The following is a 24,437-nucleotide window of genomic DNA, read 5'->3' on the forward strand; positions in this document are numbered from 1 at the left end:
TGCAGGCAAGTGTCCCTGGTATACTCGTCGATTCTAGTGTCGGCAACATATATACGCGTTGCGCACGCGTGGTTGTCACCTTGAGTGCAAATAACTGACTGGTACATGTCCATGTCATCGTAGAGCTGAGGCCTGAGGGAAGAGGTACAAGCAAGGGGCGACGTGAACACGAAGGCATTAGCTGTGCGCTATGAGAACAAATACTCAGATCATAACGACTAGCTACCAATATTTCGTCGAATTCCAAGTCTCTTCCTACCACAAGCGTCATATGTCGTCGTGAAAGCTAGCTAGGTCGACGTTTTGTAAAACGTGCCAATTGCCAATTACTCTCTTGATCTTATCGGTCACCATAACCAGTGTTCAAACCTTATTAATGCTTCGCACCTTTCTCCGTCGCTATTTCATTTTTTCTGGGTTTTCCCTTGTGCTGTGAATTTTCTGTCCATTCTTCCTGGGTTCGCTTTTCCTACAGTGAGGGTGTAATGGCAAAGTAACGAAGCGGCCAGAAAGCGCTCGTGCCTGCTCGAGCTCTCCGAGTCAGTGCCAGTGTGTGAACTCTGCAAGCGCCCGTACCACAGGATTTGGCGCATGATCCACACTTTGTGCATGGTCTGCGTCCAACCCCGACCCAATTCAGCACAACCGAGGCTCAGGCTTTTCTCCAACTCGAATCAAGAATTGAGCAGGATGCCAAACCCTAGTAATCACACCTCAACCGCTCCCTGCGCTATCCATATCTCTGGTACACAATTCTCGCACTAGTTGCATGATCAAGCTCGCTGATCCCACCAACTATCAAACTAGGCATCTCTATCGATTTCAGCCATTCAGAAAAGAATCTAGAGTCTGCTGAAGCACGGATCGGCAAATTTCTGAGGCAAATTGATCACGATGCAGGAAAGACTATGCGACAGACGTTTTCCCCACCAATGTAAGGGACCTGAGAGACCAGATCGAGCGTGCTAACTAAATTGCTATCTTGTTCTAGCAAGCTTTCTCTGGAGGATACGTTTTCCTTACGTTTACAGTACAAGAGACGATTTCGAAAGATTGCCCATGAGGACATCGATCTGGATGACATACTTCGCACATCCAATGCAAGACAAGGTCGAGTAGCTATGAACCCCGGTTTCGCTTCAATAATGTACTCACCTCGATGACACAGAATACCACAAGTCTCATGACAACATCAAGATCGTAGTCACACTTTCCGGGAACACATTAACCGAGGTGTGGATACATGTTTTCTATTGGAAACCGCCTCTGAGTCGTAGATTAGCATGCAAAGCAACCTGATTCTGCCTCCGATACAACACGGGAGCTACGGCCTACCACCGATGAGATCGTTCAGATTTGTCCTCGGTGAGCTAGGATGAACATGATATGTGTTATCCAGGTTGACATTAAGGACTCCCCAGATTCCGAATTCTAGTGATAGGAAAGGTATTGGAGTTTCGTTGATCTCATACCAGTATTGATGAGGTGCTTCAATAGACCGGTGTTGGCAAATCCTCGCTCATCAACCGCGCCTTCGGAGTACACGAAGCGGTGGGTTACTCACGAAACCATGTCACAGAGGGTTACTCATTCTGTTTCAATAGATACCTTCGACTCATAAACCAGGCGAAGCCGACATCGACCACGAGTTTGTCTCACCGCAGAACGACAGGTTTGTTCTTCACGATAGCAAAGGTTTTGAACCGGGCGAGGAACGCAACGTGAACATAGTTCGAGATTTCATTGACCGTCGAAAAGAGATGTCTTTGGAAGACCAGCTGCACGCTGTTTGGTAGGGCTTGTATCTCAATGATTCTCATAACTAGCTGACAATGCACGGAAGGCTTTGCTTTGAAATACCCCGCGCAGGCGGGCGTTTACTGGAGACAGGCACGGAAGAATTCTTGACATTGAAGCGTGGTGGAAAGCTTGGGAATAGTGAGTGAATCGAAAGTGTCTCTTGTATATTAGAGCTCACCCGCGGTCAAGTTCCTGTCGTTGTTGTTTTCACTAAATATGATAGGTTCATCAACCGCGTCAATCGTACTCTAGATGAGTCATCTCTCATGGAATTGAACCCCAACGCCATCAAGGAACTCATCAAGGACAAAGTGGACGCCGAGTTGAATGAAATCTGCATTGAACCCCTAGAGAAATTCGCAGGACCGGATGTTCCGCATGCCACGGTCTCCAGTGAGTATCAGACTGTTATCGTATTTAATGCTCTTCATGATAAAAAAACGCAGCAAACAAGGAGCATGCAGAGACGCTGGCTCGTCTAATCCAAATAACTGAAGAGCATGTTTGTAAGCATGTTGCGGGCGACGCATCGGTGATGACTTCCATAGCCCAGCGAGTGGATCCTGGACTCAAAATTAAAGCATCAATCGAGTGAGCCTCATTTGCATCATTCTTATCTGAAAATTTATGTGATGTTAGGGTTGGCAAGAGAAGTTCGTCTTGATGCTACCTTAGTTTTCATGAGCGCAATCTGAGCTTCCATATATTACAGAATATTGGAAGGCACTTACATCATGCGCAGCATTTCAGGACCGTAGGATGTCGGACTGCCTACGTGTGCTTCACACTGACATCGTCAAGGTGTGGAACTTCCATGACCCTCATCATGTAATGTCTATTTTCATTATTACCGCACATGTTCTGACGTGATTTGTGTACAGTACTTGGAGAGTCGTGAATTCAGGACTGTGGTGGTAAATATGGTCGACACGCTGGATGTTGGACCTGCTACTAATCCTGATCGGACTATGTAGGCTATTCCTCCGTATGAATTGCGTTGTATCTCATGATCATTCACAGGGCTTCTGGACTGTCTACGGTGGGAGCCGTTGCAGGCATCGTGGCTGTCCTGGCAGGACCTGTGGCTCCCATCGTATTGCCGATAGCGGCAGGTGTGGTAGTCGCGAAATGGGTGTACGACGTGTACAAGCTGTCGTACGTGCCGCTACTTATCGTTGACTGAGAGAATATTAACACATCCTGTTCAGCGGCGTGGTGCTCCAGCGCTTTATGGCTTACATTGTTGATTTGACCCTCGTGCTACAGACACTTCATCTCCTGTTGGACAGCCAGGAAGTGTCTCGTAGGGTTATCAAGGTCGCAGTCAAATCCTATTGTGAATCACCAACAAGCGGAGATGTCCATAATCAGATTCAGGAATACGGTAGGAAATTGACGTTCCTGGAACGCGCAGACCGCGATACCTTGAGTAAAATCATCGAGCTAATGGAATTACATCGCATCGACACAAAGGAGATTTCCGCTCTTCGAGCACAGATTCCGACTGTTGATCTAATACCAGATGAGTCATGGTGAGATGCGTCTACAGGGTATATTTTTACCGCGTTGGTGGGTGTTGTGAGATTGCAGCTCTGTTACCACTTGCAGTAGTATCTGAAGTTCCGCCTGACGTACATCATACATATACCAGAATGTCTTCGCATTCGAAGTACAATTTGACCTTTGTACAACATGTTAGATCATAGCTTTGATGTAGAACCGACCTACTATAGCTGCGTAGCAGACACTGTAATGCACTCTGCCTTGTTTTCATATGCAAATTTTCTGAATGCCGCCTCCATCCTCAGGCTCTGCTAACCTAAAAGTTCCAGAGGACATAGAAAGAATAGTCCCTGTTAGGCTCCTTTCCTTCCCGGCCCCCGATTCGAGTGTAGAGGTTCACAGGTTGCAAGCTAACTTGAAGTCAAACCACGAACTTTGAAATTTCAACCTCCACCCGACGAGACGATAATATAGCCTAGTCGAATCCATCTTTGGGTGATGTACAAACTGTATTAATAAGTATTATGTATGATGCAGGCGGTAATACTGCAGCGCTCTAGGTGGTACCATATATGCAGTCCATAGCTGGTGCGTCTAAATTGTCTGGCTCAATACCACGGATGACAATCCCCCCCATCCCATCGATACACCTGAGTAGCATCGCCCACAACAAAGACACTTCTCGCCATCCATGCCCCGTTGTACACCTTTTCGATCCACCACCGGAGTACAGGATGGCGCATAAACCATTTGAAGTATGCATAATATCTATGCAAGGATGATTCATAAGCCACGGTCCCGACAGCATCGATAGGAACATACCTCCACTTGTATGCAGTGATTACCCTTGGGTTGACGTATATGTGCTGCAGATTAAACTGTCGCCTCAGGTCATATGGCAATAAGAAACTTTCGGACGAAAAACATTCTCCCGGAGCAGATACGCGGAACTGTATTGGGGGTGTCAGAGCGGGACTGGGACCGCGCATGGAAAGATCTTGTGCAGCTGGGTGTGTCGAGGGTAGTTCGTACGGTAAAGGGTCGGTGGAAAGCGTGCGGTTGGAGCGTAAGGGTACAGGAATGAGAGGATCTGCAGCGAAGACAGCGATACCATTCCAGCAGGAAAATACAGGCGCGGGAGAATCTGTCTGCATCGCGCGATAGTCTGCTTCGTCAAAGAAATATGGCCATCTTCAAGTCGAATTAGACATGGTTTCAAGAATATGAAATTCGCGCTCACATTCCACTTGTGAGCTTTGCTTGTCGATCTCGGAGAACCCACATATCATATGCGCTGAGAGATATTAGAATGATGGGAATAGAGGAAGCTGGATGAGTGTACCCAAAATGCCCAAAATCTAGACCGCATGCCATATCGTAGTTTCCATCATTCGTCTCCAGTAACTCCACCAAAGACTCGGGTTCAATAAATATGTCATTCGAGAAGACGACTTTATCGTATCCTCCTTCCATTAGGGGCTCAAGTGCGCGGTTACGAGTGGCGGCCAAGAATTCGATGCGCTCCCTCCCACCGAAATAGTTAGGTCTGGATATGGACTCGTCTCCTGTGAGTATGCGCCGCGACACGCCCATGAGTGCAAGGTCTGCATCTAGTTCTTGAAGAAGCTTAGGTGAGGTATCAGTACTGTAACTCTCGACGATAGAGACGAAGACGTTGTCTGGACCGAGATAACGAATAGCTTTGATGAGAGAGTTGTGCCAGTAGGGTATCACTAGTTCGTTGTCGTAGAATATCGCAGCGATGAATATTTTTTCTGAAAATAGATAAGCTACCTTCGCATCAACAGATTCGAAGAAGCTTGCCTTGTTTCCCATGCCCTTGTCTTAACGGATGTGCAACGGCGGACTGGACTGCATCTCTATAGCGCACATCGCCTGGCTGTTCATAATGCGCTCCGACCCATGTACTCACACAAAACAGGATGGTGTATATTATAAGCTGTATCCACCATGATTTATGAGTCTGATGCGCCACCAGATGCGCAGTCGGAGATACAGGCCTAGAAGAGCGCTCACTACCATCTTCGGCTGTTTCTAGCAACGCGTGTTCTTCGTCAGCAACGTCGAAGGGGCTGTCGATAGGGTGTCGCTGAAGCATGCCATATCCTTGCTCGGAGATGCCCACGCCTCCATCCAATCTGTTTGAAAGTAGTGGAATTAGAAGTCGCGATAATTGAACGAAGGTGAATGTGGGCACTACGAAGAGGAGTATAAGCAGGAATCTCCACGTCGCAGGAAAAGCGGGTAGCCATCCAGTAAGAGCCGCGAAAAATGATATGGAGAAGATGATTTCTGTTGCGATGTAAATTGCCAGGAAGATGGAGAAGGAGAAGAGAGTAGGGTTGCGCTTTATTGCGAGAAGGAAACGAGTGATGAAGGGGACATTTAGTTTCCTGAGAAGACGGCCGGCATAAGGGAGAGAAGACATGGGGGATGAAATTGAAGCATTGCGATCAGCGGGCGCACAATATTAGGGTCGGTGTACTGCGCATTGATTCCGAACCGAGAATCTTTTTAAGAGTTCTCGAGCCCATGTAACTGCGGTTTATTTTTAGACATGACCGCGTGATCTTGGACCTTGGTGTTGAACATCGTCGAATTCTTGTGCTTCCGTCTAATGAATATCACGTCCACGCACTCCGCTACTCCATACCCCACTCAATCGCACCAATAAACTGTCGCTTCCTCCCTCCGTGTAGTGCTGTCGTCAGCTTGTTCTGAGGCGTAACCTCATTCAGCGAGTGACGTTCGCGACAAAATGGACTTAAAAGCACTCCCATAGAACTATGTGGGAGGCAGAACTCTCTACGTAGACTGTGTGTATAACATTCCTAACGACGACATCAATATTGCCTCGTCGCATCCCTCATTCTCACTATTGTGATTAATCACCTCAACCTCATCTAGATCATCATCTCTCTTTGTCTCCGCTACATCGCTGCCTACCTCGGCGATTGGCATGATCTTCGGTCACGGTCATCTCATTTTCAACTTGCCTCCTAGTAAAATCCAGAATCGGTTTGGACGCTATCGAGTGCAAGATTGTCTCATCTTGGTGGTACTTATACTCGGTGCTTCGCTGCCTACTGCGATCCGCTTCTAGCTTCCGTCGTCTAATTATGACTATCGTGTCCGTGCCAAAACCTCCGAGTCCCCTATAATGCCATCATCAATCAGTCATCTGGTTTAGACACTATTGAATCCAAGATCTTTTTGTCTCGGTCGTACTGGAGTGGACTCGGCCTGCTCTCACTGGAAACTGCACTTGCGAAGGAATGGACTCGACCCTCTACCGGAAAACTCTACTCTAGACACCGCAAAGCACCGCTGCTGCTTGCCTAGACCCCTAGGGGCCCCTACTCATTCTCGAACCATTGCTGCCTACTTGTATTTGCTTCTCACTTCTATCTAATTATGACTATCGCGTCCGCCATACCTCCTCTGTAATATAATCATCAATCATACCCCGCTCAGTCATCCTCAATTGCACCAATGATTTTTCTTCCATGTAGTGTTGTCGTCAATTGTTCAGCTTGTTGAGCTGTAACCTCACTACATTTGACTCCTTAGCGGCGGAACGAACATGGACTCCATATGCTGAGGCACTTCCATGGAACCCATGACCATCATGATCAGTCGCGGGGCCATGTCTATTTCAGACGGCTTATCTCGGTGTGAAATTTTCATCCTTCTGTTCATAGTCCAGATATTTATTATCTACCTGCGTTAACCACTCTGCTTTCTTCTCCAATAACCATCTAAGATATGCCCAGTTTAACCCTGCCAGAGTGTCCACACTACATCCCCCCTCCAGGAACAAAGGAGGACTGTAAGAGAGTATTGATAAATATAACACAGTTGTCTAACGACTCCTCATACAGTGGAATTTGCAGATCTGCCCATCATCGGCCTTTCCAAATCGCACACACCCGAAGGACGTGCAGAACTCTATCCCCAGCTTCGGGATGCACTACGCACCCATGGCTTCATCTGTGCCATCAATCATGGTTACACACAGGCTGAGGTACGACCCGTTCTTGGCACTCATGCTCAAAGGTCTCTGAATCAATGTTGTAGCGTGACAGGATCTTCGACATAGCTGGCGTTCCTTTCGACCACGTCTCCCCAGATGAAAAGAAGACATACACTGCCGATGTCGAGAAAGTCGGGTACTACGCAGGTTATAAACCTCGTCAATTCTGGGTCCGTCATATTCTACAAGGGACATCATGAGTAAAGCTTATTGCTCCCATTCAGAAAGTCGACACAGAGAATCAAATTCTCGATCAGATTGAGCATTATGCAAGTAGGTGTTACAAATACTCGTGTGATGCGTGCTTCTTACCCTCCGTAGTAAACCTCGATGTCACAAAGCGTCCCCACCCTACGGCTCTGCGCCCATTCCTTCCAGAGCTCGATGATTTTGCTCGCCATAATCACTTCAATATTCTTCACCCGATCCTTCGGTCAGTTCTGCCGCGAGTCCAACGATATTTCAGCTTATGAGCACTATCATACAGCTTGATTGCGTTAAGCCTCGAATTGCCTGAGGAAACGTTGGTGGAAAAACACAACTTTGACCGAGCGGGAGAAACCTCTGGTTAGTCTTTCTTATCCTGTATCTAGTCCCACATCAATTAGCGTAATTGCAGTTAGGTTCATGAAATAGTAAGAGCCCTTTCGTCGTGACCGCTGCTTAACTTATGGACTCTGCTCAAGTTATAGGCGTTCGAATGACGAGGAAGAGAAATCGCAGAATGTTTGGTTGAAGGGACACACAGGTACACTTGATGCATCCTTTACTTCATACTCGTCTCCTGAATCTCGCAGACATCGGAAGTATCACCATTCTATGGAGCCAGCCTATCGGCGGTCTGCAAATCATGGCTCCCGACGGCAAATGGAAATGGGTCAGACATATTGATAACGGTTTGGTACGCTCGTAAAAAAAATACAGCAATACCTCGAACCTAATATTCCACAACAGGTCATCAACACAGGCGACATGATGACATTCCTCACAGGCGGATACTATAAACCCACAATCCACCGTGTCATCCAGCCTCCCTCGGACCAACGCGCCTACGACCGTCTGGGTGCATACTACTTCGCGATGCCAGACAACGACGTTCGTTTGCTGCCGTGTGCTGAAAGTCCTGTGTTAAAGCTCGTTGGGATTGAGCGCCAGTGTTTTGATGAGGATGCGCCATCGTGCGAGACATGGAGGAAGGGAAGGACGACGGCGTATGGGAGGTCTGACCTTAAGAAAGGGGTGGAACGTGGTGTTGAGGAGGAGGTTATCGAGGGTATTGTGGTGAAGCATTATAACTGAGAACCGAGTCTGAAGTACTGAAGAGCTGTATCATTATGATTGAATTCTTTGATGATTACACGACCGTGTGGACATCATTCGCACACGAGGTTCTGAGTCAAAGATAGCGGCATGTGCTGCACTGTGCTCTCACGAACAATCAATAGAACAACTTTGGGACAGCTCTATCAGCTGTCCTCGATAAGCGGAGATTAACAGTAATCTTGTGACGACATGCCCGTTTCCTTCTCGAGTGCCACACAAAGAACTCCGTGCTATGGGTGCTTTGCGCATGCTATCCGTCCAGCAGTGGTATGGCATAGATCGGCGCTAAGCTCGGAGGACGCCTGGTGAAAATTGTGTTCCCTCTGTACATTCGCCTGGCATCACTATCGCGAGCTTGCTGTACGTACGTTGCAACCAGTCGGTCTGAGCTTCGAGTAGAGTCGGTCCTTGTCAGTGCAATAGCAGAAAGCAGCAGAATATCATAGAACGAGACAGACAACTGATGCTGGCTTGGCGGTTTGAGTAAAAGGCACGAGCAGGCATGCTGACATATTCCCACGGATATCTTGGCGAGGCGACCACGACAGCGAGCGCAGCTGTGACTGCCACGTCTGCTAGACCATTTATTTCCCACTAGCTAAATAACACTGGGCATGATGCTAGGAGGTTCGAATGGTACGCCTTGGTTCAGGGCATCGAGGCTAGAAATGCTCGTACAAAATGCCTGCGATCCGACACTCCATGAGCCCAACTATGCCGTTCACCTTGAGATCGCTGAATTGATCAACACCAAGAAAGCTAATACGTCTGTCAATCCTGCTCTTACAATCTCTAGTTCTGACATTGAATCAGCCCTCGTGATGCAGCGATGCTAATAGCACGTCTAGCAAACCACCGAAACCCACATATCGCTATCCTCGCACTTGCGCTTCTCGACACCCTCGTTCAATCGTGCGGCTACCCATTTCACCTCCAAATCTCAACCAAAGAATTCCTGAACGAGCTCGTTCGTCGATTTCCTGAACGCCCACCTCCCTTCCCTGGCCCAGTCATGTCACGCATTATAGAGCTCATCCATCAATGGAAGGAGGGTATCTGCTCTGAGTCGCGCTGGAAAGAAGATTTGGGGAATATCAAGGATATGCACCGGCTTCTTACATTCAAAGGGTACCGCTTTAGGGAGATTCCCCGCCGCGCGGAGGCTCCCCCCACAATGGTGAGTTCGTCTGTGGCTCTTGTCTGTCTCATGCGTTCATATGACAGCGTAGAACATTAAATCTGCTGACGAGCTTGAATCGGAAGATCGAGAAGCACAATCTGCTAAACTCCAGGAACTTATTCGGAGAGGCACCCCGCGGGACCTGGCAGTCGCACAAGAACTCATGAAGTCCCTCGCTGGCGCGAACCCCGAGGCAAAGCCCGACTACCGCTCTCAAGCCATGACGGAGCTCAATAAGATCGAGAGTAAAGTCATTCTACTCAACGAGATGCTCGATAATGTCGATACTGCACACGGAGAGAAGTTCGCATCGGGAGACGCGTATGACGTACGTCGATATTCTAAAAGTTGTAATTTTATTTTTTAACTCGTTGTAACAGCAAGTCGCATCAATATTGAAGTCTGCCCGTCCGAAGCTCCAGAAATGGGTTTCGAACGCAGAGACAGACGATCCAGAATCGTTAGGTACCTTTGTTCCTCTATTCTCCTGCGCAAATCTCATATGCTACTCAGACGCCTTCCTCCAAATCAACGACCAAATCAATAACGTCCTCACACGCTTCGAGGCCTACAAGAAAGGCGACTACAGTATATCTGCCGTACCCACTGAGCTCGCCCGAACCGAAGGATCCCTCATTAATTTTGATGACACCTCGCATTCATCGTCACACGGCGCACCTGTAGATGATCTAGCTGCATTATTTGCCTCTCCACCGCAACCTCAATCTTACGCCCGACCATCAAGTGCTGGCGCAATGTTCGCCTCACAAACCACTGCCTCCTTGACGAACAACGCTTCTTCCTCCACTTCATCACCCGTCCCAAATACCTCGCCACAACCCCAGCTTGGGTCCATCATGCTTGCACCTACCCCACCGCGGGTAACATCACCCAGTTATTTCGGGGGCAACAACGGAGGTATGAGTATCCCTCCGAATTCAAACTTGTCGCTGGGAATGGGTCCTCCTGGATTGGGTATGAGTATGCCACCAGCGACGGGCATGGGCGCGGTGCAGAGCGGAGCTTTCCATTTGAACATACCAGGATCAAGGGTGAGTATGGGTGCGATGATGGGGCAGACGCAGCCTACCTCTCCGCCACCGACGCAACAAGGGAAGGACCCATTCGCAGATCTGGCGGGTTTGTTTTAGGTACTTATCGTCGTGTTGTGCCCGTGCTTTACTTTTAGGTGGGGCTGATCTTGCTGGAATACGGATTGTGCGTTTTTTTTTGATCTTGTCACAGCTATTCTCGAATACTTTGAGTGAAGTAGTATTCATCGCTCGACGTCTACTTGATTTTGAAAACGATAACTGCTTGCTGGTAATTTTGCAACGTCGCGAGCTAGACTACATATGTATACCAGACGAGCCGGTCATTTTACGTGTGAAGCTTTGCATGCACTGCCACGGCGCGCTCTCGTCTGCACTGTTTTTCAATTTGACTTCAATGACGCCGGTCTAACTATCTCTTATGCATTTCGTGGCAGTTATGTGTATGGGGTCTGTATCTGATATTTAGACCTTTGGGACAGATTGCGGGCGGGCCCCACTACGAAAACTCAAGAAACTAATTCCACATCTTGAAACTCGATATCATTGTCGAGTTGAGTTAACCTCCATCAATACATCTCTAGCATAAAGCGTTGCTCTGGTGTCCACTACTCGATGCCAGGGCTTGATCCACAACGTATTAGTTGTTCCCTACAAGACTGAGCCTAATCCTTATCGATTATCGTTCACCAACATCGGATCAATATGCTCACCCAGGCATCCACAAATTTTACGCCTTCAATTGATGAGTGTTTGCTAACGGAATTCTTTTTATAGCATTGCGTATAACGGATAATGATTCGGAAGTCCTCAAGCGGATGCGGAAGCTTTGATAATGCATTCGTGCTTTGTCGTGGCTCACGTTCACCAGAGCCCCAACAAAGCGTTTATGTATGAACCCCAGAAGCCTCTGTCCACTGAAAAGGCACAATGCCACTCCCACCTCCAGGAATCTTATATAGTCCTGCCTGAATGCCTTCCTGATATCATCATTACCCCAAGGAGAATCAGGCGTTTCGCCTCGACAACATCGAATAGAACTCTCATTCATATTCTTCTATAATCAAGTTTGAAATGTCTCCTACCAAGGTGAGCCTCATCACGAGCGTACCTCATGTACTAAGACGGAGTCTGGAAATGTGCAGGTCTATGTTTGCTCTCAGGCGAAGTGCGGCGAAACTTTTACCAAGTTTACGGAATTCAAGAGGCATGAGGCTGGACATGCAGAAAAGTATGTCTTTATCCCATATGCTAGACTGGTCATTTACATGAGCCCGCGTTCAGCGTGCGCATTTGCACCTTTCCCGGATGTGACTTTGCGACGCTGATAAAAAGAAGCTTTGATATCCACTCCGCGAAACAGTACGTGCCCTTGCATCACTGTCAATGAGCTAATCTGATTAATACTTTTAGTGCCGGTGAGCAACGCTATAGCTGTCCTCATGATTGCACCTTCAGGACCCACGACCCTTCTGCCCTGACGCGCCATCGCAAAACGAAACATGGATATGTTCCTTCTCCGCGCAGCGGACGCGGGGGTGTTGCTTCCCCATCCACATCAGACAGGACCCCATCGTCCCAGTCCTCTGCTCCGTCTTACCGATCCCACCCTTACAGCCAAGACCCGTCGTTGGTCTTCTATGACCCGGTAGATACTGAAGACGATTTTACCATGTTTAGCAAACCCGCGACGATGGCCAACGGGTGGACGGAGGGCTGCATGTGCCCCGAATTGATGCAAAGACGCCCTTCGGAGATACTGGGTTATGCATACAGGCAATATTAGTTTGCATAAACTTGAAAGGTGGCTTGTGTTTGTCGACGGTGAAACCCTCTTTTTGGTATATCTATCTATCATTTTTCACTTAGAAACACTTGACAATGTTGTCTATAAAAACTAACACTATTTCATAAATGTACCAGTAATACGCTATTTATGTTCCCCATGAGCCCCTGTTTTCGGGGTCCTTCCGTGACACTTTGCTTTTCAACTTTTCTTCCGCAACTCGGGCATGAACACGCCTGAATCAAACGCAACCAGCTCCTTAACGCCCGACTCCAACTCCACCTTCGTCCCTCAGGTTTTATCTTACAATGACTGCATGACTTGTCGCATCATAGGAAGCGGCGCGTTCGCTGCCACTGGCATCTATGCACTGAGAATGGCTCGTCCCAATGCGCCGGGGAGTATAGTGGGCAAAAGGATCGTGGGTGGACTAGGAGTTTGTGAGATATTTGTTTTGACTCTTGTCATCCGCTGACGTTGGGCCAAGGTTTTTTAGTGGGGAGCGTTCTGAGGTGGCGAATGTGAAGTCAGATCGGGGAACCCATTGCTGGGTACCGTAGTGTGACAGTTCACATTGGATTTCTTACAAGAGCACTGCCAGATGAACGAAAAAACTGATTGTTCACTAAATTATGATCAACACTAGCCTAGTCTTCGAGTCTTGCTATCAATTGTCTGCGTGAATGGCTATGTGCAAACCCTGGAAAACGGGAGTGAAGCGACTTATCGTGGCCTCCAGAATCCTCTTTTCAAAGGACAGGCCTTGGTAATATGGTACAATGCTTCGGTCACTGTTCTCAAACCCCACGCAATCCTACTTATACACTTCATGATTTAGTGCTATCACTCCCGGCACCTTCAAGTTATGCTTTTCCGGGTCTTCTCGTCCCAGTGAAAGCGTCTAAAATGACCACATTTCTGAAATCGACTTTCGCTCGTCTCATTGCACTGACATTGCATAGTTCTATAATGACGACCTGCCCCTTCTCCATGGTTCTTGAAACATTCAACTTTCGCAGCTAGCAGTTTTTCGCTCTTGACCCTTTCCAGCCTGCACGGAAGTACTTCATCAATATGGATATTATACGATTAAGGAGCATCCTGGAGGTCCCCAATAGCATCCTATGTACAGCATGGGCTCGAGAGGCCTTTTTCCCTTGCGATATCCTTCCTCGGTCCTAGCCGTGCTCCGCGGCGTATACTGAGATTGGGATGTATCATCAGCTCTGAGTCGAGCTGTGCCCTACTCAACGCGAGTAGAAAATACTGGTACAGCGCACAATCAAATCCGCTGCACTTTTGGAAACGCCGCTTGTTCGGTAAACGGCTAGATACGGTTATTCGGCATCACGATGCAATTACGAATGGACATGTGTCAAAATCAGAAATCCGCGTAAGTTTGTGACACCATACTTAAGGAAAGCTACTACTACGTCATAAATGAGGGTTGGTCTCGTACATCAGAGCTTTCGTACTCTCCACACATACACGAATTTTCAATCAATACTCGTCGCTCTACCATTCACGACAGCCACTGCTTTGTCAGATACCGGTTCGATGTCAACTTCGAATGGATAAGGGAAACTTCGCGGAAAACACATGAGTGCTCCCCTTAATTGCTATTCGTTAGGACGCACCTGGCTAGACCTGCGGGTATATATGGAGGATCAAATGGTTTTTCCATGCCACGGCTATCCTTGGGTTTCGAAATCCGCACGGTCGCCACGATACTCGTTACAAGCATGAACACAGAATTATCTGCCAAAAAGCGCCCTGGGCACATTCTGGGCGCAGGTGTCAACGAGTTTCACTAAATATTGTAACGCATACTTACCTTCTTCCAAAGCCAAACGCATAACTATAAGGATCGATCGCCGTTTTCTTTACGTGGGTATCAAGAAAGCGTTCTGGAGAAAATACTTCAGGATCTATGCCACTGTCCTGGTCCCGGCTGAGTAACCTATATTGAAGGATAAGTACATTCCGTAAGTTCATCTTTCCTACTCACCAGATATTTGGCATGATAATGGTGCCTTTCGGTATGTAGTACCCTGCTCAAGAAGTTAAAGATGTTCCTCGCCGCTCATTATTGAAAAAACCTCTATAGACATCCGCATTTTGTAATTTCCTTGGTCCGCCCAAAGGTGTGTTGGGTTTCCAGCGGTATACCTCCTTAATTGCCGCATTAATATACGGCAGCCGTTCCCGGTCAGCAAAAGATGGCAGGCGGCCAGTCCCTATGACTCTATATATCTCCTCGCGCATGCGGGTCTGGACCTCTGGGAAGCACGCCATAGCATGCATGAAGACCAGCATGGATCCACTTGTCTTTTGCATGGTCAGATAGATGCATATCTCGGAGTTGTAGAATATTTACTGTATCATTTCCAGCTTGCAGTCAAATAACGATGTTATCCCTCTTCTCAGTCAATGAGGTGAAAACATACCTTCATACAGTGACCACGCTACCCAAGGCAATCGCTGCCTGATCACTTCATCACTCCCGCCTTCCCTTAAATGATCCGAAACAAACGAAGAGGGAGAAATTCCTTGTTTCATATCCTGTTCTACTTGCTGCATCGGAAGGCGCACGATATCAGTCACTCGCTGCAGGCCCCTCTCAGCTGTTCGCTGTATGCTGTTGAAAGGAATCCAGGATGGTAGATACCATACTGTATCACCTTCAGTTTAGTTGTCTCTCAGCATTAAAAACTTACATAGAGGAATCATATCAACCAGATAGGCCCCCGGAACCACGCTTTTCAGTACGATTCGCTCCGTTTCGGCAAATTCGTCGAAGTACTGCAAGTTCCGGTTGGAAAGGCTTGGAGCCGATGGCCAAGGTTTCACTTACTACATTGCTTGGGGTGTCGATAGAAAACCCATAGGTTATGGACGCGATGATATGAGCCGTGGCCCTTGGTAATGCCAAGTTATAAGGGCAACATAGGGCTGATGAGCTGGTCTCACATGTGCAGATGCTTCATGACTTCTGAAGGAGATTCCACCAAATTTCTCAAAAATCTGACGGTAACATCCTCTTGCAGCGAGTGATACTTCTTGACTGCTTCCTGGTTAACGGCTCCATGTACGAGCTTCCGTCCTTGCCTCCAATCTGGACCGTAGGGAGCGAACGCTAAATTCTGTCCAAATTCACTTAGTATTAAGCCATGAAGCGCTTTGCGTGTGCTCACGTTCTCGATCCCCATATATTTAGCCATCACAAACGACGGCCTATCAGAATACTTCTGCGATCTTTTCTCAAGAAGCTCGCGCACACTTTCCATATCGTTCAGGATGAGAAGTTTGTTCCCAAGAACATTCACGTATACGAGGTCGCCTGCTTGCAGTATTGAATACACCTCCAATGGTACGGTATTTTAGGACAGACCATATAGCTTCCTCCATTGGGAGAATATTTTCCATGGCTCTGCCTTTGGGACGTCGAGATAATTTCCTATCAACGGTTTCGGTGGTGGGCCAGGTGGTAGCGACTGAGATTTATTCTGGCGACGCAAGCAATACCTTATCACTCCCAAGACGAGGATGAAAGACAAGTACACAAGCCAGTCCGAAGCACTTGAAGCCATGTAGCGGGTGCTTTTGCGTTGTATACATTGGTTAGCTCTTCCTGGTCTCCTTTTATCTGCCAATGAGCGCTTCTTGATACAGTCGAGGTCTCGTGTTCCAGCAGCTGACACCTTCAAACCTATTTAGCAATTCTAATTTCTGACGTGCTTGACTGAGATGCCGAACCCCACAAAACTCCGAGAAATCTAGAATTTCAGGAATAGGCCAAAAAGCGCAACAACTTGCCACCGTAGTTCCGTCTTCTTCTGACTCACAGATAGTGCATGGAGCGACTGGTGAAGCCGCACTCGGTGAGATGCCTTCGATGCCGCAGTGAGTTTTTCCTTTGAGCTCTTTCACATCCTGGATAATTGCCCCGAAAGCATTGAGTATGGGACTAGGCAATTTGTGACCAGGATTGAGTAATGGGAAGAGATCACAGTTGTGAACGTTCCGCACAGAACGGACCTCGCGATGTAGATTCTCGCCGAGTAACATAATAGATAAGCTTGGAGATGATTGGCGCTCAGCACCAGCGCTCATTGATCATACAGATTCACATAGCTGAAGGTCAGCTGGAGGCTGGAGGCCTACAAAGAATCGGACAGACATTGACGTGTTTGACTCGGAAGCACTGAGTGCGGAGCTTCCCAAGGCGCCAAATAGGCAAAAAAAAACGGACAAGGAAAACGCAAAATATGGGCCTCAAATGGGCAAATTTTCGGCCGAACATCACAGGGAGCTTCCGGGGGCCTCCAAATCCATCAGATGGTGACCAAAAATAGGCTCGTGACCAGCCTGGCGTATACTACCACGGATAAACGAGTGGCGTAGCCCTGGTCACGAGTCTAGACCAAAAAGAGTTCAGGGCAACATTAAAGTCCCTAGTTGTGAATGTAAAACTCTGCAAATGTGCTTAGCTCAACCATGTCGTCCACTGGTTTTGCTCCCCCATCATCACTGCGGTCATCTCCCTAGCCAAGTTTCTGGCGGACTGCTGCGATGGGTGAAGTTCGTCGTACCTAAGTGACAAGTGAGCTCTAGATCGCTATTTGGAACCGAACTTTGCACTGACCACATGAAGCTGTCTGCGTTAGTACCATTGGTGATTGTACAAGCAGGTGCTGCCGTGCTGCCTATAGAGTACACACATGAATGTATGCAGCCCGTTACATTGTATGGCGCAGTGCCATTAAAATAGTCCTGAGGGTTGTTATACATGTCTGTGAAAAGCCCGTAGGAGTCAAAGGATGCTGTGTTTCTACGCGTCAGCTGTTTACTCGAATCAGATCGTAATATCGACTAACCAATATGAGCATCAGGGAGCGTAGGCACAAGCGCGTCGAGCATGAGGGATGTGATTTCATTCCCTGCGCGTACCAGCTCCTTCATATACACATTCCATCCAGTTGTATTGCGTTCCAGGTTCCAATAAGTGTTGGGGTACGAGTAATTAGAGTACAAGATTGTCAGGTCAAGGGGAAGCATCTGTACGCGAGAAGTGAGCTCAAGGGCACAGTGGCCCAACGTTCGTACACTCACGTTCTGCATAATGAAGTTCCTAGCACCGCTCTCGTACAAGATCTTCAGGACATCGATGGTGCACTGCCTGACCTGAACAATTGAAGTGGCGGGGGCGTCGCTTCCGGTAAGCAGCGCGTTGACACCTAGATCATTGGTTCCAATCCAGATGGTATACATCGTCTCATTTGCGTTCAATTCCAGCGTGCCATTTCTCGTCTCATTCATATAAGCAGGGAGTTGCCAACCTAGGCGCTCACTGCGATGAGGACAACATTCACAAACCATTAGCGCTCACTCACCCATGATCGGAGGGAAGGGTCTGTAGGTGAGCAGGTTCGAGCACGTTGCACCGGAACGAGCAAATCCATAGAGATCAAGGTCACCGTACATGGCTGCCCATGTTGGCCAGGAATAGCCTCCGTCAGCGGAGGGGTAGTATGAGGAATCAGTGTAAGAGTCACCAAAAGTGACAAAGTTCTTGATCTGACCAGGTGCTACACCAGCCGCCCAGGATGGCGTGGCAAGTGTCAACAATGTAAACGCAAGCTTCACACCCTGTAGGAACGCCATGGAGCAGAAGTATTGACTTGTCAAGTTCGCGAGGTCATCTTATATTGCGCAAAACATCCGATCAGTGGAAGTTCTACCATAGGGTCATTGCGACAATCCTGGCAAGCGGAGACCACGCACACCTACTTACCGCTGCAACGGTCCGCTTATGAGCAGGTCGATGAGATCACGAGGGTCATATTTCCTGCCGAAAGTGACCATACTTCATCTTCAGGTTTTCCTCGTGGTAATCAGTTGATGCCCGTGACCCAAGGGATCAAGGCAGACCTGAAATTTCACGCTCAAGAGCGCGCTAGTCATACGTCAAGCATGTATCTTCAAACCGCCTGATTGTTTATTATTGGCGCCTGAGATAGGGCAGGCCTTGCGTGTGACCATGATGTCATCAGTGAGAACGCGGAATCTTGGTTGCATGCCTTCCGTGCTGATCAGCAAAATGAAGACTCTAGAATAGTCAGCATCCGGAATATACCAATCATAGACATTGTACGTGACTATAAAATCATGCTGAGAGAATTGAGCTCGTGGTAAGTTCTGGCAAGTGACCTGGTATAGTCGGCATCCTAGTTCCTGGAGGGACAACGTTAACGGTGCATCCGTGTGCGAAAGCCAACCCCGCGGGGAAGAAGACCGATGGCATAATAATACATAACCAACATCGTAGTATAAGAACAAACATGATGTTCCAGGGAAATTCCACTACCAGCAGTCAACTCAGTCCAAACCATGAAGATAACAATAAATAAAGGGGTTTTAAATACTCAAGCATCAGATCCAGTTGACTCCTTCGGCTGTTCGACATTAATGTGTTCCCAATCATCCATAGCTTCGGATTGTACTTGTTCAGAAGGGTCCAAACGAGAGGGCGAAACCAGACGGCAACGCAGTGTACAAATACCTTTCACGATCGTGAAGAGAATGCAGTAACCAACGCCCATGCCGACAATGTAAGCACCTAACAGCCCATGCTCTACAGACGGATTCAGGAAACTGTAGGCTAATGGTGGGCGTCAGCGCTGTTGTGATCCATGTAAAAATGAACTTACTGTAAAATCCTTGCGTTGCATGTGTTATATACGCAACACCGAGGTAACAGGCAAAAAGGATGAAGCACGGTACGATGTGGCTCCATGGACTAGGACCGGCATTCGTCAGGAGTATCTCAAATAGAGCAAAGCTACTATTCATAGCATGTTGAGATACGTTGGACCAAGCTAAGAATAGCCTGTCATGAGCAATAGCAGCCGATATGAGCAAACGCCGTCCACACCTGAGTACTGGGTGCTAAAAGTCGATGAAGAAGCAAGTAGAGTCCAAAAAACAACAGTCACGATAATTGCTGCAAGATATCGTTCAAACTTGGACTGAAAAGTTAAATATTAAACTCACGAAATATAGTGATGGTGGTGTACAGGAGGACGTGCAAGAGTTGTAGAATCCGCGGCCATCTTTGTAAAGGGTATGCCTTCTGTCCCCACAACACAAATACTATGGTTTGGACGCTGGAGGCCCAGAAGTACGCGACAAGGCCGACGTAACTGAGATCGGTGAAGTAAGAAAAAAAACTGTGGTAGCAGAGCCAGTCACAAAGTTTTGAATCAGACCATTTGTTGGACCATTCAAGTCTGGTGTTTGCTTACCTACGAGCGTCGTGGAAACGAACAGACTCAAAAACGAGGACGGTGATTGTTGTAACGAGCGAATAAATAGCAAACAGCAGACGAAGTGCGCCGAGACTCAGAGGGGAAAAGAACGGAGATGTCACAAGCCTACAGGCTGGGTCGAAGGGAGCCGAGACGCCAAACCGGTCATAAGAAAGATAAGATCTCAAGCTAGTGAGTTTCATGAATGCTATTGAAAGAATGTAAAAACAGCGGTGATTGACGACTCAGTGAGAGTACTTGTTCAGTACAAACTCAAACTCTTCTTACAATATGTGGACCCGAGTCCGACCGCCCCTGGTAACCCCACTCGGCAATATTAAAATTTTAGGACATTTCAAGTTAGTTTCAGGTCCAGCGCTTGACAGCACTCGGGCCTAGGCCTCAGGCCTCGAGGGCATCTGAGGCCTTAAGTCCAAGCAAACCAAGTTTGGTTGTCTGCGCTACTCGATCTGAGACCCTAACATACAACAGGTACACATATGTTAGCCAAGATCCCATTGCGATCGCAAGCCATACAATAATTAATACGCTTTTTGTTTGTCATCCACTAACTCTCAGTCCAGTCAGGTCCAGCCCAAGGTCCTAATGGATCGAAGATAAGGACATGCGGACAAACTTCACAGAATGCGTACCTGCGCAATGAGACTCTGCGCAATGGGATGAAACTGCGTCCGAGCCTGCCTGAACGTTGATATAGTGAGGTCGGGGTTGACCTTGAACATCGCCCTAAACACAGGTCTGCAAAATTTCATGCGGCCTTTAACGACTCCTGTGTCATCAGCCCCAACGACCCAATTTGCTGCTCCTTGAACAAAATGCATTGCTGCCTGGGACTTGAGCACCAAGGTATAGAATCTGAATCGAATTTCGGTGCTGAGGGTCTTCGAGAAGCCGTACAACTCGTCGAAATGAAAAAGGTGTCTCGCAGGGAGAGATTCATTGTAACTCTCCAATCGTTCGAGGAAGACAGCTGCAACCTTCTTCAGCTGATACTATCAATAAAAACGTGTTGGCGCGCACCTCTTTGGTTAGCGTCCAGGCTATCCAAATCAGAACTTTCAAAATCTAGCTTCGAAATGTCCATAGTGTGTCGTGATTCATACCACCGGTCGGCAAGCGCATTTGCAGGATTCGCCAGGGTCAAATCATATTCCATCTCAACAGGTAAATGCAGTCCACTTTGATGAAGCCATGCCTGTCGGACGATTTCAGCGGTTATTTTCTTCAACTATCAGTTATCAGGCCTTACATCCCAATTAATGCTGTTCAATGCTTTGATCTGTTCGTCGCTGCCATTCTTCTGGAAGTAGGCATAGAGGTGGTTCTTCCATGTCTCCGTGGTGATACTGTGGCCCATATAAGTAGCGATGTAGTCCTTAACATAGGGTAGGAATACTTCAAGGCCACCAAGCGTACGTTCTGGGACAATCTATCTTAACAGACAACCTCATAAAGCAAATACAACCTACCGATGTGCAAGAGGAAATTGGCACCTTTATCGTAAGGCACCCGGCTGTATGCAGAATCCGGATTCTCTCCATAATCAAAGTCGATAACAAGTTTTTGGTATTTGGGTTTGTCTTTGAAGAACGCAAGGGAATCCAGGAGTGCGTTGTATCCGATCACAGAAGACAGGCCTCGGTGTGCAGGTGAGTGTATGATCTGCAGCAGCACACGTTCGACATAAGTTGTCCACCCTTCATTAAGCCAGAAGTGAGAAGCGTGAGCATGCCTAAAGTACCATCAGCAAATGTAAAAAAGAAAGCTGCAGAAAACTAACGTGACCCCATTCCCAAACCATGAATGCGTAAGTTCGTGGATCACCACACCCGTCAGAGACCTGTCTCCAGCAAGAAGGGCTGAAAGGAGTCGGCAGTCTGATGCAAGCATGCAATATACTCACTGGGTGTCACAAAAGTTAAACACGGATTTTCCTGGTAGTAATGAGTAGGCGATTGTGTGGAATAACGTGTAACTCACCATGCCGCCATAAGGAAAAGACGGCGGAAGAACGAGGAGATCATAAACCCCAAATCGGTAAGGCCCGGCAAGATTCTCTGCAGCAGCTAGAAATCTGACATACAATGAGACTCGCATTTTTGCAGTGTGGAAGTTCATGCGCATTTACCTGGAGGTATCCTGGCTGAACTCCCAGAACGATCTGTCCATAAGCTCAGGCTCAGACCAAACCCCAGACTTCCATTGTTTTCCATCAGGAACTTGAAATGGCTTGTACTGCAAATTTCCAGCGGCGATCGCAAGAAGGTATGAAGGAATCGGGGTAGGCTGAAAATAGCCATATATCTCATGAAGCGGAATTGTGATGATAGGCTTATGAGACATGCCTGATCGTATTTATACACGACTTCGTCCTTGCCGATGGTCTTGCCATCATGAGCTGGACCATCTGAGGGCGGGGAAATTCGTCTCGCAGATAGCAGGACTGGAAGTACGGAACGGACGCTGGCACTGTACGTCTGATGATCAGAAATCAGCATGACAAGCCTAGGCATGATCAGCGGAGAAGACCCACTAGCTTCACGGACGGTGTATCTTGTTCATGCGTAATAAGCTTTTGTCACAGAATCAAATTGACGAGATGTCTCACCTTGCACAGGAGCGAGGTCTCGCGCGTAAATAGGTTGGCATTGGCTGAACAGGAACGGGAAGGTTTTACCCTGGGTCTGCCTAGAGGAACATAAACGGGAGAGCGATAATGCGTACATGGTAAGTAAAAGCCTACTCTTTATCAAGGAATTGCAAGGCTGTGCCATTCGCAGTCGTCCTGTACGTGATCTCGACCAAGATACTCGATCCAGCACTCAAGGTCCGAGGAAGGGGAACACTCAATGCAGATCCCATTACTTCATGCTTGGGACCTAGTCTGAACTATAGATGATGCACGCTCAGAAAAGCACGCCAGCAAAGAGACGCAGAGCGCACATCTTGGATCGCATCTCCATCAACTTTAACTCCCTCGATGTGCAGATACGAGGTATCGAAGCTGGGGCAGCTCAAAAATCGTGCCAAATAGATAGATGGACAATCATTCTCACATCACCTCAGACACTTCATCAATCCTTGCAATAAGGTCATGTGTAGCGGTGCCTGTGATGACCTTGTTATCAAAATCAACTGTCCAATCAAAAGCTATATGCTTCGTAGCGATTTGCAGATAATTCGATTGAGACGTTGGGTCTGCTTCGTGCATTGTCGTGTGCTAGTGATGAATAATCCGAAGCTTTGGCGATATGAAATGAAGAAAGTGGATTTAGAAATGCTTACACGGTTGGAATAAGTATTATATATGTTTGGCAAGAGCTTTAGAAACAAACAACCCCACGTGATCTATCCGCGTCACAAAACACGCTTGGGGAGCGTTCAATCAAGTTTAACTTAGCAGCTACTAAATTTGTCTCTCCCATTGTCTAACAGCACCATCATGGCAACATCTCAAGCACCAACACGCCAGGCCATTACTCTGAAAGGCTCCACAAATCTCGTCACAGAGTTTTTCAAGTATGCAGCCAACACGTGCGTTATTTCAAGCCACTTTCCAGCTCTTCAACTCACGACTTCATGCCTTGAAACAGAATTCTTTTCCAACGTGGAGTATACCCGTCAGATGACTTTCATATGGTAAAGAAGTACGGCCAAACTGTTCTCGTCACTCAGGACTTGGCACTAGAGAACTACCTTGACAGGTGCATCTCATTCGATGTTGATTTTCATGCACTTGCTTACTTACTTTCATGTAAGGATACTGAAACAAGTCAATAGTAGGTGCCACGCGATCTCTCATAACTCTAACTCAATCGGACTTTAGAGTGGCTACTTACCGGGTCGGTAACGCAGCTTGTACTTGCCATTATATCAAAAGATACCAGGCTACCGCTTGAGCGATGGGTGTTCGATGTTAACCTCGTTGAACAACCAGCAGATTCTGCCGAACCGTGAGTCTCCCGCTGTTCACGGTACCCAGTTGGTTGACCCTGCTCCACAAGAACACCTGCAAAACCTGAATCAGAAATCCAAGCCGAGATTCGCTACATCCTCAAACAAATCGTGTCAACCGTAACCTTCCTCCCAATTATTGATACACCGACTGTCTTCAATATCCTTGCATATACGCACGACTCCGCTGATGTGCCTGCCGATGAGTGGGTCGACACTGATCCACTGGCGATTGAGGCGAGCAAGAGTCAGCAAGTGAAGTTGCGAAGCTTCAGCACTGATGTACATCGAATAGAAGCGATGGTTGCGTATCGTTACGAAGGATAAAACAAGTATCTGGACCTTTGTTTTCCTTGTTACAATGATAACGAACAAAACTAAGCAGCTTTCCTCATGGTGAAACAATATGTATTAGTGAATGCATGTTTGTGAAGGAATGTGTGACATAAGGGAAAGG

At 47.6% G+C, this 24,437-nt stretch overlaps 11 protein-coding genes across 11 annotated transcripts; 6 read left to right on the forward strand and 5 right to left on the reverse strand.

The window, feature by feature from the left end:
* The first annotated feature begins 325 nt into the window (after window positions 1-325).
* Window positions 326-3,453, forward strand: EDB93DRAFT_679737 (uncharacterized protein). Its single transcript, XM_041457087.1, has 17 exons — window positions 326-458; window positions 514-745; window positions 808-934; window positions 992-1,110; window positions 1,169-1,233; window positions 1,283-1,365; window positions 1,422-1,446; window positions 1,498-1,551; window positions 1,605-1,792; window positions 1,844-1,938; window positions 1,990-2,193; window positions 2,247-2,391; window positions 2,440-2,453; window positions 2,513-2,628; window positions 2,682-2,770; window positions 2,821-2,955; window positions 3,009-3,453. The coding sequence occupies exons 2-17, from the start codon at window positions 592-594 to the stop codon at window positions 3,334-3,336; spliced, it is 1,941 nt and encodes a 646-aa protein (XP_041305275.1). The 5' UTR covers window positions 326-458; window positions 514-591; the 3' UTR covers window positions 3,337-3,453.
* Window positions 3,454-3,718: 265 nt separating this feature from the next.
* EDB93DRAFT_1161760 (glycosyltransferase family 69 protein) lies at window positions 3,719-5,848 on the reverse strand. Its single transcript, XM_041450053.1, has 6 exons — window positions 5,522-5,848; window positions 5,128-5,462; window positions 4,646-5,078; window positions 4,544-4,597; window positions 4,126-4,494; window positions 3,719-4,071 (listed from the first exon to the last, which is right to left on the reverse strand). Exons 2-6 carry the CDS (start codon window positions 5,420-5,422, stop codon window positions 3,912-3,914), a joined length of 1,311 nt encoding a protein of 436 aa, XP_041305276.1. The 5' UTR covers window positions 5,423-5,462; window positions 5,522-5,848; the 3' UTR covers window positions 3,719-3,911.
* Window positions 5,849-7,089: 1,241 nt separating this feature from the next.
* Window positions 7,090-8,656, forward strand: EDB93DRAFT_1105937 (uncharacterized protein; the record flags this gene model as incomplete). Its single annotated transcript, XM_041447559.1, has 10 exons — window positions 7,090-7,153; window positions 7,206-7,348; window positions 7,402-7,527; window positions 7,582-7,630; window positions 7,679-7,790; window positions 7,845-7,924; window positions 7,977-7,992; window positions 8,044-8,105; window positions 8,155-8,258; window positions 8,312-8,656. The coding sequence occupies 10 exons, from the start codon at window positions 7,090-7,092 to the stop codon at window positions 8,654-8,656; spliced, it is 1,101 nt and encodes a 366-aa protein (XP_041305277.1).
* Window positions 8,657-9,149: 493 nt separating this feature from the next.
* On the forward strand, window positions 9,150-11,269 carry EDB93DRAFT_1209727 (VHS domain-containing protein). The gene is made up of 5 exons (XM_041451026.1): window positions 9,150-9,446; window positions 9,494-9,857; window positions 9,910-10,188; window positions 10,241-10,325; window positions 10,374-11,269. The coding sequence occupies exons 1-5, from the start codon at window positions 9,295-9,297 to the stop codon at window positions 11,009-11,011; spliced, it is 1,518 nt and encodes a 505-aa protein (XP_041305278.1). The 5' UTR covers window positions 9,150-9,294; the 3' UTR covers window positions 11,012-11,269.
* A 256-nt stretch (window positions 11,270-11,525) lies between these two features.
* On the forward strand, window positions 11,526-12,867 carry EDB93DRAFT_680118 (uncharacterized protein). Its single transcript, XM_041457089.1, has 4 exons — window positions 11,526-12,001; window positions 12,058-12,143; window positions 12,197-12,274; window positions 12,326-12,867. The coding sequence occupies exons 1-4, from the start codon at window positions 11,987-11,989 to the stop codon at window positions 12,696-12,698; spliced, it is 552 nt and encodes a 183-aa protein (XP_041305279.1). The 5' UTR covers window positions 11,526-11,986; the 3' UTR covers window positions 12,699-12,867.
* Window positions 12,868-12,885: 18 nt separating this feature from the next.
* Window positions 12,886-13,502, forward strand: EDB93DRAFT_1161770 (uncharacterized protein). The gene is made up of 2 exons (XM_041450054.1): window positions 12,886-13,138; window positions 13,186-13,502. The coding sequence occupies exons 1-2, from the start codon at window positions 12,925-12,927 to the stop codon at window positions 13,221-13,223; spliced, it is 252 nt and encodes an 83-aa protein (XP_041305280.1). The 5' UTR covers window positions 12,886-12,924; the 3' UTR covers window positions 13,224-13,502.
* Window positions 13,503-14,310: 808 nt separating this feature from the next.
* EDB93DRAFT_1089843 (cytochrome P450) lies at window positions 14,311-16,288 on the reverse strand (the record flags this gene model as incomplete). The annotated part of the gene is made up of 10 exons (XM_041446237.1): window positions 14,311-14,482; window positions 14,533-14,658; window positions 14,707-14,752; window positions 14,798-15,021; window positions 15,142-15,370; window positions 15,416-15,500; window positions 15,553-15,616; window positions 15,669-15,841; window positions 15,893-16,041; window positions 16,090-16,288. 10 exons carry the CDS (start codon window positions 16,286-16,288, stop codon window positions 14,311-14,313), a joined length of 1,467 nt encoding a protein of 488 aa, XP_041305281.1.
* Window positions 16,289-17,184: 896 nt separating this feature from the next.
* On the reverse strand, window positions 17,185-18,362 carry EDB93DRAFT_1089767 (carbohydrate esterase family 16 protein; the record flags this gene model as incomplete). Its single annotated transcript, XM_041446228.1, has 5 exons — window positions 17,185-17,290; window positions 17,344-17,521; window positions 17,576-17,756; window positions 17,811-18,037; window positions 18,092-18,362. 5 exons carry the CDS (start codon window positions 18,360-18,362, stop codon window positions 17,185-17,187), a joined length of 963 nt encoding a protein of 320 aa, XP_041305282.1.
* A 266-nt stretch (window positions 18,363-18,628) lies between these two features.
* Window positions 18,629-20,300, reverse strand: EDB93DRAFT_680529 (uncharacterized protein). The gene is made up of 5 exons (XM_041457090.1): window positions 20,003-20,300; window positions 19,752-19,927; window positions 19,633-19,701; window positions 19,409-19,576; window positions 18,629-19,359 (listed from the first exon to the last, which is right to left on the reverse strand). Exons 1-5 carry the CDS (start codon window positions 20,206-20,208, stop codon window positions 19,124-19,126), a joined length of 855 nt encoding a protein of 284 aa, XP_041305283.1. The 5' UTR covers window positions 20,209-20,300; the 3' UTR covers window positions 18,629-19,123.
* EDB93DRAFT_1161825 (peptidase family M1-domain-containing protein) lies at window positions 20,280-23,307 on the reverse strand. Its single transcript, XM_041450055.1, has 16 exons — window positions 23,083-23,307; window positions 22,970-23,030; window positions 22,770-22,915; window positions 22,635-22,714; window positions 22,560-22,579; window positions 22,372-22,503; window positions 22,155-22,312; window positions 22,007-22,100; window positions 21,930-21,960; window positions 21,807-21,885; window positions 21,496-21,758; window positions 21,276-21,445; window positions 21,047-21,221; window positions 20,659-20,996; window positions 20,543-20,608; window positions 20,280-20,483 (listed from the first exon to the last, which is right to left on the reverse strand). The coding sequence occupies exons 1-15, from the start codon at window positions 23,235-23,237 to the stop codon at window positions 20,567-20,569; spliced, it is 1,944 nt and encodes a 647-aa protein (XP_041305284.1). The 5' UTR covers window positions 23,238-23,307; the 3' UTR covers window positions 20,280-20,483; window positions 20,543-20,566.
* A 161-nt stretch (window positions 23,308-23,468) lies between these two features.
* EDB93DRAFT_1089804 (DNA-binding protein) lies at window positions 23,469-24,307 on the forward strand (the record flags this gene model as incomplete). Its single annotated transcript, XM_041446232.1, has 5 exons — window positions 23,469-23,560; window positions 23,620-23,730; window positions 23,786-23,805; window positions 23,853-23,979; window positions 24,031-24,307. The coding sequence occupies 5 exons, from the start codon at window positions 23,469-23,471 to the stop codon at window positions 24,305-24,307; spliced, it is 627 nt and encodes a 208-aa protein (XP_041305285.1).
* Window positions 24,308-24,437: the final 130 nt, after the last annotated feature.

This window comes from Suillus bovinus, assembly GCF_016758785.1.
Source record: "Suillus bovinus strain UH-Sbo-P2 chromosome Unknown EDB93scaffold_50, whole genome shotgun sequence".
NCBI classification, from domain to species: Eukaryota; Fungi; Basidiomycota; class Agaricomycetes; order Boletales; family Suillaceae; genus Suillus; species Suillus bovinus.

Coding starts and splice junctions, on each gene's coding strand:
- EDB93DRAFT_1161770 (XM_041450054.1), top strand. CDS start 12,925: ATGAACACGCCTGAATCAAACGCAACCAGCTCCTTAACGCCCGACTCC. Junction 13,139..13,185: donor CGTGGGTGGACTAGGAGTTT/GTGAGATATTTG, acceptor CGTTGGGCCAAG/GTTTTTTAGTGGGGAGCGTT.
- EDB93DRAFT_1161760 (XM_041450053.1), bottom strand. CDS start 5,422: ATGCTTCAGCGACACCCTATCGACAGCCCCTTCGACGTTGCTGACGAA. Junction 5,079..5,127: donor ACAAGGGCATGGGAAACAAG/GCAAGCTTCTTC, acceptor ATCTATTTTCAG/AAAAAATATTCATCGCTGCG. Junction 4,495..4,543: donor GCAAAGCTCACAAGTGGAAT/GTGAGCGCGAAT, acceptor TTCGACTTGAAG/ATGGCCATATTTCTTTGACG.
- EDB93DRAFT_1161825 (XM_041450055.1), bottom strand. CDS start 23,237: ATGCACGAAGCAGACCCAACGTCTCAATCGAATTATCTGCAAATCGCT. Junction 22,101..22,154: donor TTCAGCCAGGATACCTCCAG/GTAAATGCGCAT, acceptor ATTGTATGTCAG/ATTTCTAGCTGCTGCAGAGA. Junction 21,961..22,006: donor CTTTTCCTTATGGCGGCATG/GTGAGTTACACG, acceptor CATTACTACCAG/GAAAATCCGTGTTTAACTTT.
- EDB93DRAFT_1209727 (XM_041451026.1), top strand. CDS start 9,295: ATGATGCTAGGAGGTTCGAATGGTACGCCTTGGTTCAGGGCATCGAGG. Junction 9,447..9,493: donor AACACCAAGAAAGCTAATAC/GTCTGTCAATCC, acceptor ACATTGAATCAG/CCCTCGTGATGCAGCGATGC. Junction 10,326..10,373: donor AGACGATCCAGAATCGTTAG/GTACCTTTGTTC, acceptor TATGCTACTCAG/ACGCCTTCCTCCAAATCAAC.
- EDB93DRAFT_680529 (XM_041457090.1), bottom strand. CDS start 20,208: ATGAAACTCACTAGCTTGAGATCTTATCTTTCTTATGACCGGTTTGGC. Junction 19,928..20,002: donor CGTTTCCACGACGCTCGTAG/GTAAGCAAACAC, acceptor CTGCTACCACAG/TTTTTTTTCTTACTTCACCG. Junction 19,577..19,632: donor TTTTAGCACCCAGTACTCAG/GTGTGGACGGCG, acceptor GGCTATTCTTAG/CTTGGTCCAACGTATCTCAA.
- EDB93DRAFT_680118 (XM_041457089.1), top strand. Junction 12,144..12,196: donor GAGGCTGGACATGCAGAAAA/GTATGTCTTTAT, acceptor GCCCGCGTTCAG/CGTGCGCATTTGCACCTTTC. Junction 12,275..12,325: donor GATATCCACTCCGCGAAACA/GTACGTGCCCTT, acceptor TAATACTTTTAG/TGCCGGTGAGCAACGCTATA.
- EDB93DRAFT_679737 (XM_041457087.1), top strand. CDS start 592: ATGATCCACACTTTGTGCATGGTCTGCGTCCAACCCCGACCCAATTCA. Junction 1,939..1,989: donor TGGTGGAAAGCTTGGGAATA/GTGAGTGAATCG, acceptor CCCGCGGTCAAG/TTCCTGTCGTTGTTGTTTTC. Junction 2,629..2,681: donor ACTTCCATGACCCTCATCAT/GTAATGTCTATT, acceptor ATTTGTGTACAG/TACTTGGAGAGTCGTGAATT.